At 50.2% G+C, this 16,090-nt stretch overlaps 1 protein-coding gene across 1 annotated transcript in view; it reads right to left on the bottom strand.

The window, feature by feature from the left end:
* SPTLC1 (serine palmitoyltransferase long chain base subunit 1) overlaps nucleotides 1-16,090 on the bottom strand; it is a 52,337-nt gene that overhangs the window by 26,052 nt on the left and 10,195 nt on the right. The window contains exons 4-6 of the mRNA XM_040449512.1: nucleotides 10,972-11,065; nucleotides 10,339-10,411; nucleotides 2,023-2,155 (exon numbers count right to left, since the gene is read on the bottom strand). Coding sequence (XP_040305446.1) covers nucleotides 2,023-2,155; nucleotides 10,339-10,411; nucleotides 10,972-11,065 — 300 coding nt within the window. The remainder of the gene's footprint in view (nucleotides 1-2,022; nucleotides 2,156-10,338; nucleotides 10,412-10,971; nucleotides 11,066-16,090) is intronic.

Below are 16,090 nucleotides of genomic sequence, written 5' to 3'. Positions count from 1 at the left end.
GTAACCACTGGGGGAGACCGAGTAAAGGCCACACAGAATCTCTGTATTATTTGTCGTTAAGTGTCTGTGAATCTACAATTACGTCAGGGTACATAAGAGGAGCCTGGGTGGCTCAGTCAGTGAGCGTCCAACTCTAAGAGTTCAACTCAGGTCATGACTCTAGGGTCAAGGGATAGAGCCCCACTCGGCCTGCTTGGGGTTCTCTCTCTCTCTCTCTCTCTCTCTCTCTCTCTCTCTGTCTCTCTCTGTCTCTCTCCCTCTCCCTCCCTCCCCCCCTCCGCCCCTCTCTCCTGCTCATGTGCACACACTCTCTCTCGGTCTAAAATAAAACATTTGGATATATAAAAAACGGATACACGAAGTAATGTGCACACAGACTCAGCAGAGTGACGGGCACAGACTTAAGTACGTGAACAGCCACCGTGCTGAGCCTACTACCGGCGAAGCTTTATTAGCGTTTACTAAAAAGAAGAAATACAGCCCTGGACATATGATCTACACGTAAGAATTTATCAAAAACAATCTGTCGTATAATTTACTGAACACTGCCTCTAGTGTTCCTGCTTCCGAATGAATTCCGGGCAGAATACTTGAAATTATGAAATACTTGAAGACACAGACACTTGACCTTATGTATGGGAGAATCATTAAGTTGCCTCACTGACTAGACACTGAAGCTCTAAGCCACCGGGCAGGGCAGCTGGACGTGAACGCAGCCTGGGTTTGGCGGCCGTGAAAAGTACAGGATTTGGGATCTGACACAGGAATCCCACAAGTTCAGCTGCAGCTTTTTTGGGGCTTAGGATTCACGAAAGGATTTCAAGTGAGGCTGGATGACACCGTACTTGCCACAACTAGGCTTCTACTAGAAACCTAGGGCTACGGTTTAAATCGGCAGCTCTCAAGTTGTGAGGGGTCTGACTTTTTCACTATGGATACGACGTTCATAAATGCCCTGCTTCCACAGTCAGGTCGGGAAACCCTCACCCTGACGCGGCCACAGGCCGGTGCCCCGGCTGCCGCAGGCTGTGGGGAGGAAAGGCACACTTGTCCTGGAGCCCGGGCAGGGCCAGCGCCGCCGCGTGAGTCCCCCCAGGGAGAGGCCGCGGGGCGGTGCGGGTGCCACAGGAGGCTGGGCCCCGAAGCCTTGTCACTCGGACCCTCTTCTAAGCTCCGACCTCTGTTCGTTCGCTTACCGAGCTGGTGCTCACAGAGCACGATGAACGGCAAACGCCAGGGGAGGCAACGCACTAGTACACCCCGCCGGAAGGGCCACGGGGGAAGCGGGGCGGTGGGTGCAGTGCGGGTGCCCACATGTGTGATGTGTGTGCGGGGGGGGGGGGGGGCTGGAGAAGCACAGGGACTCTGAGGGGCAGTGTGAGTACCCACGTGATCATGGGTCACACAAAAACCAGACTCCTCTGGCTCCAGGATCTTCTCCCATGCAGCGGGAGGCCTCGGCCTGGTCTGAGAGGCTAGGGAAGGCTTCCCCACAGAGGTGAGGCATATGCAGGGTGAGCAGGAACAGAGAGGAGCGGCAATGTTCTAGGCACAGGAATGGCGTGTGCAAAGGCCCTGTGGTGAAAGGACACTAGCACAGGAGGCTGACAAGGCTACAGCATGAATGCCTGAGGAGAAGTGTACAAAATGAGCCTGACAAGGTAATTTAGAATGCAGTAGTAGTTTGAGCAACCAGGTGGGTGGTGATCACGGACCCTTCAAGAACACTACCATCCTGTCACCGAACCGCAGAGAGAAGAGATCGCTGGCCTCACCCGTGGTAAGCTTGGCCTTGTGGACGTCAATAAATAAAATCAATAATTAAAAACACTTTAGGCATCCTTACAGTGAGAGTCTCGTCAATTCCGTACAATCACTTCGCTGAAGTTACTATATATTTCTTTACCAAATAAAAAGTCAGGATTATCTAAGGCAGATGACCTCTAACAAAGGCATCCTCCGGGAGGATCACCGTCATTCCCAAAGGAAGTCTGCCCAGAAACGTGGGTAAAAGTTACTCACACAAACACAATGTCCCCTCTCTTGGAGTACGCAGGAATAGCGCTGGCGATGGTGGCAAATCCGTACGAGTAGATAATGGCTTCTTCCGTCTGCATAAACTTTGCCAGGCGGTCTTCCAGGTCCAAGTGCACATCTACAGCAAGACATTAAATGGTTAAGACACCTTCTAATTCCTCTTCTTTAAGCAGAGAGTAGAAAAAGTAAGTTCAGTTTATTAAGTCTCGTTAACGATACCGTCACCTTACGGGCAAAATGAAACTGCTTCTGAGTTATAAATGAGGGGAGATCCGTTTAGATAACTCTGGGCCGAAACGATTTCTGAAATCTGAATGGGATCAGCTACGCCTCTGTCCCCGAAGCGTGCTGGGGGGCAGCTCCAACGCTGGGTTTCGCTTCTGCGTCAGCCAGCGCGGGGATTCGAGGCCCAATGACCACCTGCTCTGACTTCTCTCAGCCAACCGCACCGAGGCTTCACCAATGCGCGACACGTGAATCTATGAAAGCCTTTTTTGCATGTTAGCAGAAGGTACACGCCGGACATCAGGACAAGCGTTAGCCAGCTTCAAAACGGAAACGTCAAAGAACCCACATACTCCCATCAAGGCGGTGCTCCCTCGTCTACTAGCTTATTGGGACTTCCCTGTGCACCTGCTATCACTCCGCGGCACTGACTTTTCTGTTTGGATTTCTATTTAAGCAGACCAGGGACTTCAAACGTATGGCACAAAGAGAAATGCGGTGTTTTATAGGAGCCGCTAAAGAAGAATGTTAGGGCGGGAACACACTGCGCTCGCTACACTGGTACCTCTCTCCTCCCTGCCCTGCTTCTTACAGCCGCTCACCTTCCCTGGCCCTGCCACGAGGCTGAAGGCCCCGGCATGGAGGGCCCAGCAGGGTCTAGAAGCAACAGTGCACTGACCAGCTTTGCCCTGGGGCCCCAAAATGAGGCATTAGCTGGGAGAGAAGAGGACTTTTCAAACTTCCTTTAGCTCTTTTAACTACAGCAGGACCCAGGTCTGGAGAAGGAATCAGTCCCGCCGCGTGCCCCGTGCAAGCACTCAGGAGTGCTACAGGAAGCATGCGGCCAGGCCCGCCAGCCCCGGAGCTTCAGGGGAGAGAGGGAAATCGGAGGTAGTAAAGGCAGACCGAGAGGCCACGAAGGGGAACACTGGCACATGACTCAGGGGACCTGGAAGTCCGGGCAGTGGCGGAGGATCCAGACGGGTCCCGGCGAGGGTGCTGCAGAGGGCGGATGGCCCGACAGAGCTATCCCAGACCATGTCAAGGCTGCATGCAGGGAGCATCACTCCAGGGGCCTGCCCTCCACCGACCACGGGTCTCCCAGAGAGCAGGGAGTAGGAGGGGTGCCCCACAGAGACAGGTGAGAAGCGGGGAGACACGAAGCCTGAGCAACTGAGATCCGCCAGACAGGATTTACCCTAGCTGGTTCAAGCCTGACCGGACTGAATACTCCCACCGTAAGGGATAAGACACACAGTCAATGGTCAGGGTAAGGCTTCCACCACCTTCCAGACAGGAATAAGTGAGCTAAGTTAGTGTAGCTATAAGAAATACGGAATCAATTTCTTGGCACATCTGAATAAAGTGTCTCAAAATGTAAACCCACTCACTGGTTGATTAGGGACACGCTAACCTTATTGTGATGCTTTTTAATTAGTCAAAGAAAATTAAGAATGAAAGAAGTTTCAACTTCACAAGGGGTTATATTTTGAAAAGACAGGGGGTGTCCAATAATCTTCTCATTCGTTTATCAAACATGCAGTGACTGGGGCGCCTGGGTGGCTCAGTCGGTTAAGCATCTGACTTCGGCTCAGGTCATGATCTCGCGGTCCGTGAGTTCGAGCCCCGCGTCGGGCTCTGTGCTGACAGCTCGGAGCCTGGAGCCTGCTTCTGCTTCTGTGTCTCCCTCTCTCTCTGCCCCTCCCCTGTTCATGCTCTGTCTCTCTCTGTCTCAAAAATAAATAAACATTAAAAAAAAAAAATGCAGTGACTATCACATAAAGACAGGTGGTCTGACGAGCACGGGATCGGGGAGAAATACAGGGTTTCTGGCACCTGACAAAGCGACACCTCCAGGAGAGGCAGGGTGCGGCTGGCACAGGGGAGCTCCACGCCCGGGGCAGAAGGTTCGCGCCCTCAGCCCCCTCTATACTCACCAGTACCACACACGCGCCGTGATTTCAGACTGAAGACTGAGAACGCTGGGCTGGGGACGAGGGATGGGGTGGGAGCCAGCTACTGAGTGAGGGGATGGCAGGACACAGGTGCCCCCCCACCAAACCCCAATTTGATGGCCGGAGATGCAGAGTGAGGAACTCGAGAATGGGGCAGTACCCAGAGAAGAAAATAAATCGAAGCCCCCGGATGCACGTGCTTCTTAGACGATGCTACCGAACTGTGAACACGAACGGTCTCTCCCGCTCCGCTCCAGTGATGACAAAAAAACGAAACCCGCTTCTTCCTATTTGCAGGTAAAACGTACCCCCACAGGGCCTGTCACAAAAAGCACACGAAGGGCCGCCTGATTTCCATTACCAAAAGGTTACCGCCATTCGATAGAGCAGACTAGACATTCCACGACATGAACGTTCAGCCAGTCAGCGTGGAATCTTACAGTAACATTAAGAAGACCACCTCCCATTTGATCGAAGTGGTATCGACAGGGTTCTGAGCTCTTCAAGCACAAGGTCTGTGATGCCCACGCCAGGGTCCGAGGACACGACCTTGTCCCTGGCGCTGCCCGCGACGAGACGCTGCCAGTGGGATCTCTCAATCGGACAAGAGAGAGGCAGGCGGCCAAACACTAGAGAACAGGCCCCCCCGAACAGGGCCCCCCCACGCAGAGCGCGGGAGCCTCCCTCATCCCTAGAGCTGTGGCTCCTGCCCTGCAGGCAAGTCCCCGCCACCCCCACTTCTGATCAGAACAGGGCGCGTCCCCGCAGGAGGCCTCCTCCGAATCCCAAGTCTGCCCCACGTCGTCCCCATTTAGCAGATGAATAAGCCGAGCCACAGTGAACTGCTCTCACCCACCAGGTCCATTTCAAAGGGAAAAAACATGCTATGGACACAAACGTTTTTGCCAACTACAAAAAGGACCGTAAATCATTCTGTAGACTCCACTTTAAATGGCTCATTTTTTTTTCACCGATTAGCGACGAGAAAGTGAAACAATCTTGGCTTACTTTCAGGGCTCTAAGAGCTAGTTACCCAGCTGATGAAAACTGTATGGTAGAAATATTCTCATCGCTGTGTATACATACTCATGACCGTTTTTATGTCACTGCCGTAACGTGGTTAAGAAAACTCTCCACAAGAAGTCAATGACTTACGGAGTCTCGTCTTTCCCAAAAGTTTGAAAAAGACCGGGCTTTTTCTCCGGGTACCTGAAGACACTGGGTTTTTGCCGCCGGCAGCCTTGCAAAGCAGGTTTTGTGACAGGTGGGTACGGACAGCTGCCCTTGATGTGTGACAGCTACGCCGTGAGACACAGGGAGGGGAGGCAGCAAACAGGAAAAGGGCCGTGCTCTCCCGCTCCCGACGTCTGTCCTCCGTGCGGACGATCCAGTCCACCCGCTGGTGCCACCGGTTTGCACGGAGCGCGAGGAAGCGCACATCCTCTGCTTTGCCGCTAGGAACCAGCGCGGTGGGGACGACCGTGGAGGCGGGTACCCAGAGAGCCCGTGGGCCCTCCCCGCGCCCGCTGCCCTTTCTAGCACCTGCCCCGGAACCAGAAACCTAGAGACGGGACACAGGGCTGGGACAGGATGCCTGGCACCCAGGGTGGGGCCTGGCTGCAGCAGTCCTCCCAGGGGGCTCCAGCTCTGGCCTCCCGCCTCCCCGGGTGTGGACCCAGGGCAGGCCTGACACTGCCCCGTGCCTCTCCAGCCCTCCTCTGTCAAACAGGTCACAGCCGGACCTGCCTCAAAGGATCGTTACCGGAAGCACGAGTCACGGCCCATGAACACTCAGGAGAAGGCCTGGCATGGAAAAACCGATATGCCGTTTAAGCGCTTGTACAGTTAAACCAGTATTTGTAGAATAAAAAGAGGTTTCCTTTTAAGAAGAAAAAAGCAGTTACACTATCTTCTACTTGAGTTGTCCAAACCCCGGATGTTTAAGAACTATCACGTTACAGGCACTTTTCTGTTTTCCAATTATACAGGATCCCCTGTTTTATTCTAGTAAGAGCTATAACGGCTTTCTGGGTTGTTTTCCAAAGGAAAGACTATAAAACAGTCAACTTTAGAACAGTTTAAAAACAACTACATTTTTTCTTAAGGCTTCTATACTTTAGTGCTTCACACTGTTTTTTTTTTTTTTAAATCCCTTGAGACTTGGACTTTTCTTAAAAGTACAAATAATATCAGTTATGCACTCATTACAACATAAATACAGTGCTGAACGTTTTCCACAATGTTTTCACATGCAGTATCTTCTGTGATTCTTACCAAAATGTTCTAAGCTGTGCAAACAAGGATTGTTCCCCTCCTACACTGCAAAAACAATCAATCCCAGACCGGCTGGTAAAAAGAAGTGGCAGATGTAGGAATTTTATGACCAAGTCTTCTTCCTGATAAAACATGCAGTCAGGGTTCAGCTGACGGCTTTGAAACAAAGCAAGAAAATATTTTGAAAAATAAACGAACGATTTACTTGTTTACGATTGGCTCTAGAACACAATTATCCCTCGCCATGAAACCCTGCCACTAATTGTGTTTTGATTTAGTTGAAGAGCAAAGAGCCAAGCAGGCGTTGTATATGCAAAGCAGATTCTGGGAAACCAGCGATAAACCTCAGGCCAATGAGATCTGAGCCTATTCAAAGAAAACAAACAGAGAAGTTGGATAAGAGAAAGCATCCGAGTGCAGGGGACCTCATCAGCCCTAGAGGAAGGGATGTACACTCTACAACCTGACAAATCCACTGGCTCTGTTCTCAAACACATTCAAACACTAAAGGGGGGTGGGGAGACTTCTCATCACTGGTCCTTAGGATGATAAGACCTTACTGAGTAGCACTTGCCAGAGGCAGGACAACATCCAGCCTAAAAAACTAGATGATATTTGATTTGTATGTTTGATTTTTTCTGCTGTTGATTTTTTTTCTGTATTAATCATCTAATATGTTACTATGAAATAATAATTAAAAAAATATTACAACATTAAAAGAAAATTATAATTTATAATATAAAGGAGATTTACAAGTGATTTATATTTATTTTTGAAAAGTTAAGAGCTCAACAAAGAAGTATTTTCATCTTTAAAAACAGATGTCTGAATGTGTTATTTCCAGGGGGAAAAAAAGGATGAAATTAAAAATAACTTTCTGGGGGCCCAGGGAAAGAGGCCTTTGGCCGCAGGGGCGCACAAGCAACTTCAAAGGAGAGGAAAGGGGTCTTCAGTTTGCTTTGTTGGTCAGAGCAAAGGGCAAATATACCATAAATATTCAGAATAACTTAATTGTGGAGGTTTATTCTAGAGATTTAAACTTTAGCCTTCACTTACCTTAAGTACCTTCTCTGATCTTACCCAACACTGAAATTTCAAGGTAATTTAATATAACTGTAATATAAGCAACTCCTTCCAGAATAAGGAAAAATATAAAAAACATACTGTCAGGGACATCTGGGTGGCTCATTCAGGTAAGTGTCCAACTCTTGATCTCGGCTTGGGTCACGATCCCAGGGCCATGGGATCAAGCCCCGTGTCAGGCTCCATGCTGAGCATGTGGCTGGGGATTCTCAATCTCTCTCTCTCCCCCACTCTCCCACTCATGCTCTCTCTCTAAAATAAAATTTAGGGGCGCCTGGGTGGCGCAGTCGGTTAAGCGTCCGACTTCAGCCAGATCACGATCTCGCGGTCCGTGGGTTCGAGCCCCGCGTCGGGCTCTGGGCTGATGGCTCAGAGCCTGGAGCCTGTTCCCAATTCTGTGTTTCCCTCTCTCTCTGCCCCTCCCCCGTTCATGCTCTGTCTCTCTCTGTCCCAAAAATAAATAAACATTGAAAAAAAAAATTTTTTAAAAAAAATAATAAAATAAAATTAAAAAAAATAATAATTACATACAAACTATCCTGTCGGAAAACTAGAACGTGAAAACGTGGACAACAGCCACACGAGAAAGAACAGAAGTGACAGGCGCGGACGCCTGTGAAGGAGGAACGACATCAGCTTACCAGAAGGACAGCGCGCTAGGGCCCGGGTCCTGTTACAAGGCCATCACACCGCCAGCCCTGCCAGCCCGCCTCCAGCCTCCACACTGACGCCGCCGTCCGTCCGAACCTTCCCCGCTAGTTACCACCCGGGAGACCCGGCCGAGGACGCACAGTACAGAGGGGGTGACACACAGATGTGCTCATTACTCTGCCCCCGGGGACCCACTCAGACCCCTGAAAATCCAAATCCAGTTTAAAGTTCCAACAAAATCACTCCAACTGCAAGGCACGGAGCACGTGTGGGGTATGCCACCATCTGTTTGGGGAAATGTGTGTATGGAAGGGGTTTGCGTTTGCCGAAACAGGTCTCTGGAAGAATGAACAAGCAGCTGACTACTGACAGCAGCTGTCTTCTCTGGGGTAGAGACAATGGCGGGGAGAAGCCTTTGACTCTCTATATAAACCTTCTGAAGTTTATAGCACGGGCTGAATTATTCCATCAAGAATATTAACTTACAAACCATCCACTACAGACCTCACGTTTGGGAGCACGTGACAACCTATCAGGTGATCCAAACAGAAAGCTGACTGAGCTATTCTACCAGCTCTGGAAAAACTGGTTTTGAAAAGCTGAAACATTTTTTTTCCATGACTTGATTTGGCATTAAATCTGCTATCTATCCTCTGAAATGAACTCTGAAGCAGGGGTCAAGGCCACATGTGCAAATAAAATCCACAAGAAAGAGAAACGTGTAAGAAAACTATTTTTTTTTTTTTTTTACCACAGCAAGCAAATCATAGAAAATACTGTTGATCAGATAACAGCAAACAACCCCATAAAGAAATGCCTTTTCTAGTTTTCTAATACTATATCTCTAGGAAATAATTCCCTACCAATAAAAACCAAGCAAACCAACCGTGTTTGCACTAGACTGGGCCAAAGAGGGAGGCTGATCTGCGCTCTTGAAGTCTCTGATCTTCCCATAAGGACTCGCAGTCAGGATACTTGGTTTCTGGCCATAAGGCTGAAATTAACGAGCTGTGTGACTGTCAGGAAGTCAGGCAGCCTCTCTGAACTTTCTACGCTGCTTCTAAATGGCCGCAATGCTGGAATACAAGATTTTTTCCAGCTTAAGATGCTTGGACACCAGCTCTGTTGTCTGTTTCCAATAAAAATCATTTAACTTCTAAGCTAGCTAAGGAATAAAGAAAAGGTGTTCCCTTAAATAAAAACACCTAACTGTTTAAGTGAAAAAAAACCACACGAAGGCCTAGAAATGGAAGTACAAATAGAAGACGGAAGAGATTTCCTGGCTGTCTTGCCCACACGCTGATGCTGCTAAGCCAGGAAATTATTTCCAGTAACATCTTCATTTGAACAATTATGTAACGAGGAGGCTGCCCGGCTGGAGGCATGTCCCAGCCCCTCCACGGCGAGGCCTCACCTAGGTTCTGTGCCACACTGGAGTGTGGCAGTGACACGCGACGCCCCCACCTGCCTCGAAGGGACTGCTGCAGGCACCCCTCCCCACCTGTGGTGCGACTTCAGCCAGGCAGACGAGCTCGGTGCCCCCTGGCACTGGAGGAAGGCTACGAGGAAGAACCAGGTTCCTGCACGACTATGAAGAGCGGAGCCACCTGCCGTCACACACACAGACACAAACTGGGTCTCTCGGGGCACACGCAGCAGCGGTGGCGGCGGCGGCGGCGTGGGCCTCGCCCTCTGGGAGACGGTGCACCTAAGGCACCTGTGTCTTTTCTCGGTGAGCGACACTCAGTCTCAGACCAGGGCCCCTCCCGCCACGATGCCAAACACGGACAGCACTCACCCACCCAACGTCACAACGAATTCAGGATGTCTTTCCCAAGGAGCTTTGAAATCACATCGAGTCAATTCTTAAAAGCAGTAGTTTGGAGGTGCCTGGGTGGCTCAGTTGGTTAAGCATCCAACTTCTGCTCGGGTCGTGATGTCGCGGTTCATGAGTTTGAGCCCCACGTCAGGCTCTCTGTCAGCACAAAGCCTGCTTCAGATCTTGTCTCCTTCTCTCTTTGCCCCTCCCCTGCTCACATGCACTCTTTCTCAAAAATAAACATTAAAAAAAAAAAAAAAAAGCAGTAGTTTGGAAGAGAGGGCAGAAACATACCGAATGTGCCGTAAAACCCTCTAGGCCCGCAGGTCCCCACGCCGTACTTCCTCAAGGACACCAAAGCCGCTGCCTTCGTGGATGTAAGAAAAATCAGGTTTTAATAACATATCTTTCAGAGTTCAAAATTGGCATATCCTATTCTTCAACCCACATGGCAACCCGCCCCCCAACTTTGCTTCCTTTCTTAGAACTGTGGCCATTCTAACAACAGGATATAAAGAGCAGACACATGTAAAGATTTAGGGACAGAACTTAAAACGTGGAGAAGTTGTGTTTTAACCTATCCAAACTTGGTTAACTCAATGCCTTTATACTTTGTGGCGTTTCCAGGCAAAAGTCTGTCCTCCAAACAGCTTCCTGGCCCGTACTCCCAACGGGAGATGGACTGGGTTCCCAGACGTGCCTCCCACGACTACCTGGGCCGCCTCCCGCGGCTCTCTGTGTGTCACCGCCACGGAGCCACGTCAGACGCCCGTATCGCCCACCCTCTGTCGAGACCAGGTTCCGGCTCTGCCGGGCGACAGTGACGGCACCAGCAGCAGAGAGCGCCCTTCCTGACGCCCTCCGTTTGTCTATTTCAGGCCCAGTTTCGCAGGGAATCCTGCTGCCTCCAGCGCGGGGGCCGCTTACCTTGACCCGAGGGTCATCCAGTAATCCAAGAAAATTAAACGAGGCGAAGTTTACACATTTTTTTCCATTCACCACAATGTTGTGGCTCGGAGGGCTGGGGAAAGAGAGGAGAGAGGTACCTGTGAACAGATGTTCACGTTACAGGGACGCGGCACCACCCACCCTGGTGGCTCACGAGACACACAAGTGTTGTCATTCTGCCCGACCTGCATCCTCGTCTTCCAGCTCTTTTTGTTAGTTCTAACACGTACAGTTAGCAAATGGTACGTTAAAAATCGGCCATTAGCTCTATTCATATTAGGCTACTTTGTTCTACTTAGGTAAAAAAAAAAAAAGTGAGTGATAATTCCAACACAGATTAGTGGTAAATCTTTTTGATTTTAAAACTCATGAAGAAACAAGTAAATGAAGTACCTCAGAAAAAACTCTGGAAGAAGACAAATAGGAAGGAAATCTAAAAACATCACCATCAAAAGCAAGAACAGGCATTACGAGCTCTGGCCTTGTAGTTAAGTGGCTCAAAAATACACGTTAACTCTGGAAAGCCACCGAAAAAAGTACGCAGGGGTTCTGAAGTTAGTGCTGGATTACTGCTCGAGAGGTAGGGTGTGGGGCAGACAGGGTGGCCAGCAGCCCGGGAGCACGGACCGGAGTTGGGCCGGGACAGGAGACAGCTACTGAGGCCACCTGCCACGCCCCCTGCTGACAACACTCCTCAAGGCCACGCTTCAAAAACACGGGGCCAAACCGGGGGTCACGAGCTAGCGAGGCCAACGTGGTCTCGACCAGGCTCTTGGGGCCGAAGGAAGCCGCGAGCCGAGCGGGACGGAGGCCGTCAGAGCACAGGCCCAAGGCAAGGACTGCGACGCGAGCCTGCCTCAGTTGCACACGTGCACCCCTGTGCACACGCGCTGCTCTGGAAGACGCGCTGCCGTCAGAAAAGACTGGAAACACGGCTCTCGGGACGTGCGATCAGAACTGGCTTCTTATGCGAGAAACAGGACATGTGGGAACGCAGGGAAGGAAGACAACGGGCACTCGAAGTAAATTCACAGAAGTAGGTGAACCTGTACAAGAGGCAGGAGGACGCAGGGAAGGGCTGCGGTCAGCCAGACAGACGCCCTCTGCCTCTTGGCTCCTGGTGGCTCCAGGAGCTCAGGGACGCTCCTCGGCCGCTGGGGGTCTCGGCTTCTTCATCTCTAAAGTATGGAAGGAACCCACCTCTCAGGGTCATTGCTAGATAAGGGCCTGGCCCGTCACAGGTGCTCTCTAAATATTTCCCTCCCTCTTCCCTTTGGCCTCAGGGGCTTCTCCTTCAAGCCACCTACTCTGCTTCTGAATCCAGCGTTCATTCAGTCTCCTGCTTCTCGCCCTTGAGTTTCCCGGTGGTCCCGGTGTGGAGGTGCTGGCACCCACACAGACATGGAAAACCAAAACACGTGCGTGGACAAGTCCGTACTAAGGCTGCTGCTGGAAAAGTCACGGCCACTGTACGAAAACTAACACGCAATCAAACCGTCAAAAGGAAGTACGCCCAAAGCCCCTAACCACAGCCGGCAAGCTGCCAAGAGGCACCACGGCGTAGGGACACAAGGATCTTGTTTCTGTCCGGCACTGGGAGCGGGGAGGGAAACCAGTCTCCAGCAAGAAATGGAAGCTCACGCCTGTGCTCCACGCAGGCTAGCAGGAACGTCACACTGGGCACGTAACAAGGAACGCGGGAGTATGAGAACCTTCAGGGTCTCTCCCAGGAGCAAATAAAGCCAATCTAGAAAGACATCTCCATAATCAAGGCCTCAGAGGACTAGCTGGAGGAAACATAAAACCCTTTCCAATCCAAACTCACAACCTCACTATTAGTGAGAGTCAGTAATTTCAAGTGAATTTAGAAACAGGATGATGCTTTATCAGAAGGAAACTAGTATTCCAAAACCCCATTAACAATGGGTTGAGGGGGCGCCTGGGTGGCTCAGTCGGTTAAGCACCCTGACTCTTGATTTCGGCTCAGGTCGTGATCTCACGGTTTGTGGGCTCCGTGCTGATCGCGAGGAGCCTGCCTGGGGTTTTCCCCCTCCCTCTGCTCCTCCCGTGCTCACTCACTGTCTCTCAAAAGAAATAAACATTAAAGAAACCAAACAAACAAAAACCATGGGTCGGGTACCAGTGCCAGAACAGGCACCCAGAGCGAGGAAAGACTAGAACTCCAGAGAACTGTGCACACAAATACCTGTGAGTGACAGCAGCTGCCCCACAAACTACCAAATTACACACCTCTCTTCCCTATGGAGAAAAATAAACTTGGATAAACATGTACCCAGATTAATTCTAGACATATTAAAACCATAAAAGATGTTTTCGAAGACATAACAGATGAAAATGTAAAAGGATGTCCTTGTGACCTTGGAGTAGGAACCATTGCTGGTAAGTCCCCGAACACAGTGAGACCAAAATGGATGAATCTGAGTCAAAATGAAGAATTTTGGTTCGATGAAGACACCACACAGTCAACAGCCGGTGATAAAGAGATTTACTGTACTTTAGTGAATCTAAGATGCCAACGGTAGGTTTTTGCCTACCGCCAAGAAAGAAAACCAGTGCCGACTAAAAGGTAACGTTCTGTCGTGTTAGAATTTTGTAGTTTCCGTTTAATGAACACTTCTACTAGGTACGCTTCGACACAGATTTGTCCCAGTACGTCCGTACTTGTGAAAAGGAAAACATAAGCAGGGTAAGTCCATCAACACAGTCCTAACCTCTTCGCCCAAGTCTCCACTGTTCGTTCTCCCGAGTCGTGGATTTCACGGGTGTTCAGACAACACGCTCCCCCCGCCACCAGGAGGACCCCGTGTTGTCTAGGATGCTCCCCCACCATCTCTGAGGTTACCTGGCAGGTTAGTGTCCCCCATGCTCCAAATTCTGACACCGGGACTTCCCTACTGGACTCAACTCATCTTTCCCCTGACCGAACGACACTTCTAAAAGCGAGCCGGGATCACCCACAGGCAGAGATCTGACAAAGGGACGTTCAAAGCCTTCGTCAGTGCAGCCTCTTGTCTCCGGCTTGGAGGGGTCGGGCCCCTTCCCCCGCCAACCGCTGATTTACCTGCCAGCAGCGTCTGTAACAACCGAAGTGCTGGCAGTGGGCACAGCCGTGAGCAAGTGCTCGATACACAGGTGGGGACACCCCCCCCCTCCCGGCACTGCTAACGACGGTTCTCAGCTGCAGGATTCATCCCCACTTCAGAGGTTGTGAAACAGGAAAAGCAAAAAGAACGTGCGTCTTGAAGTCAACGTAATAGAATACTACCTCAACAAGTGACCACAGATTAAAGTCTACATGGTACACGGGATTCGTGCTAATCAAAAAACAGGCGAAGAATGCGGTAAAAGAAGAGGTGAGACATATGAAGGGGCACTCACACAAGGGGAAGACCCCGGCAGCTAGTCAGTGGACGAAATGATACTCAAAGGCTCCGACAATCAGAAAAATACAAAATAAAACAATGTTAGCCAACAGGGCTATGGGGAAACTGGACCCCATAGACTAACTCGGGGGAGTGGATGGGTGCATCACCATGTAGAGAAGTCCCCCAGGGAAATGAGACAGGCATGTGTCAGCCCCCCACTCCTGGTTCCAGAGAGAGTCCCCACACGGGGATAATCGCCAGATTTTTTGCGGCAGTGGGGAGTGGGGAGAGCTGAGATGCCCATCGTGACGGAAACAGCGAATACACAACCGAATGGCACGCAGCAGTCAGAGGAACTGAACAAGAAGTACATCGGGAGTCCCCGCAGCGTCTGTCTGCCCTGCTCTGAGGTTTCCCTGTTGTCACTTAACACCAGCTAACATCCTTTTTACTTGACTGTTGGGCTGTCTGTCCCAAAAGAACCAAGATTTTGATTTAGCGTATGTGCTCAGCACATTCCTAGAACATAGCAGGCACTCAAATGCATGTTCAAAAAGCATGTGTGAATAAAAAATCAGAGTGAAGTCTGCAGCACAAAATTAAAAACATACATTCACAAACCGTTAAGATGTGGTTCCAAAGGCACTGTGCAACTAACAAAGGCAAACCCCAAGTGGACCCCGGATGCCAGGAGGTGAGGCTGGGAGGGGAGCGGCACCACTCAATGTCAATCACGGGAAGGACTGTTGACTACAGACCCTGACAGAATAAACCACCAATTACAGGCCCCAACAGGAGAGATGGACATAGCATCTCCTATAAAAAACTGACCCTCCCTGGACTTTCGCTTTCCTCCAGTGGACTTTCATTAAAACAACCCCTCTCGACTTCCTCCTCCTCCGAGAAATAACATTCTTCTCCCTTCTTTGCTGCACTTGCCTGTGGTTTAGCCATAGCTTGCTGGTCCAAAATTGCAATCTTCTTTTATTCCCAAACAAACCGGTTTTTACTGGTAAAATAACTATTTTTAAGATCAACGATACATGCATAATAATAAAATGCATCATTTTAATAACATACAGTGCGTAACATCAAGTGACGAGTGACGGCTCAATGGAAGTATTACAGTGGGGAGGAGAAGGGGTGGAAGGAAACCAGAGAGGAGGTGCACGGAGCTGCCCTGTGTGGGTGCTGACCGGAGAGGAGAGGGTTAGCACCTGTGTCTACAAGAGGCCCCTCGTGGAGAAAAATAACACAGGGCCTCAAATGAACCAGAAGACAAGCTCCTGGCACATCTGGCTGAGAAAGGCACACAAACAAGGGAAACATGACCCCACAGATGTGCCCCTGTACTCATCCGCATGCAAAGGACTGTGTGTGCTTTACATCTGCACGCTCAACGTAATCCTATCAACTGCTTCCTGCTGATACATTGGAAAACATTAAGAAACGGACAATTACTAAATGACTGTAGCCAAAACTTCCTTTAAAAACTTTAAACAGCTTTAAAAACTCACTGAAGGGGCACCTGGGTGGCTCAGTCGGTTGAGCGTCCGACTTCGGTGCAGGTCATGATCTCACAGTCTGTGAGTTTGAGCCCCGCGTTGGGCTCTGTGCTGCCAGCTCGGAGCCTGGAGTCTGCTTTGGATTCTGCGTCTCCCTCTCCCTCTGCCCCTCCCTTGCTCTTGCTCTGTCTCTCTCTGTCTCAAAAA

This window comes from Herpailurus yagouaroundi, unplaced genomic scaffold (assembly GCF_014898765.1).
Source record: "Herpailurus yagouaroundi ecotype Mexico unplaced genomic scaffold, PumYag 199, whole genome shotgun sequence".
Taxonomy (NCBI): Eukaryota; Metazoa; Chordata; class Mammalia; order Carnivora; family Felidae; genus Herpailurus; species Herpailurus yagouaroundi.
This window is presented reverse-complemented; position numbering and strand designations above follow the sequence as displayed.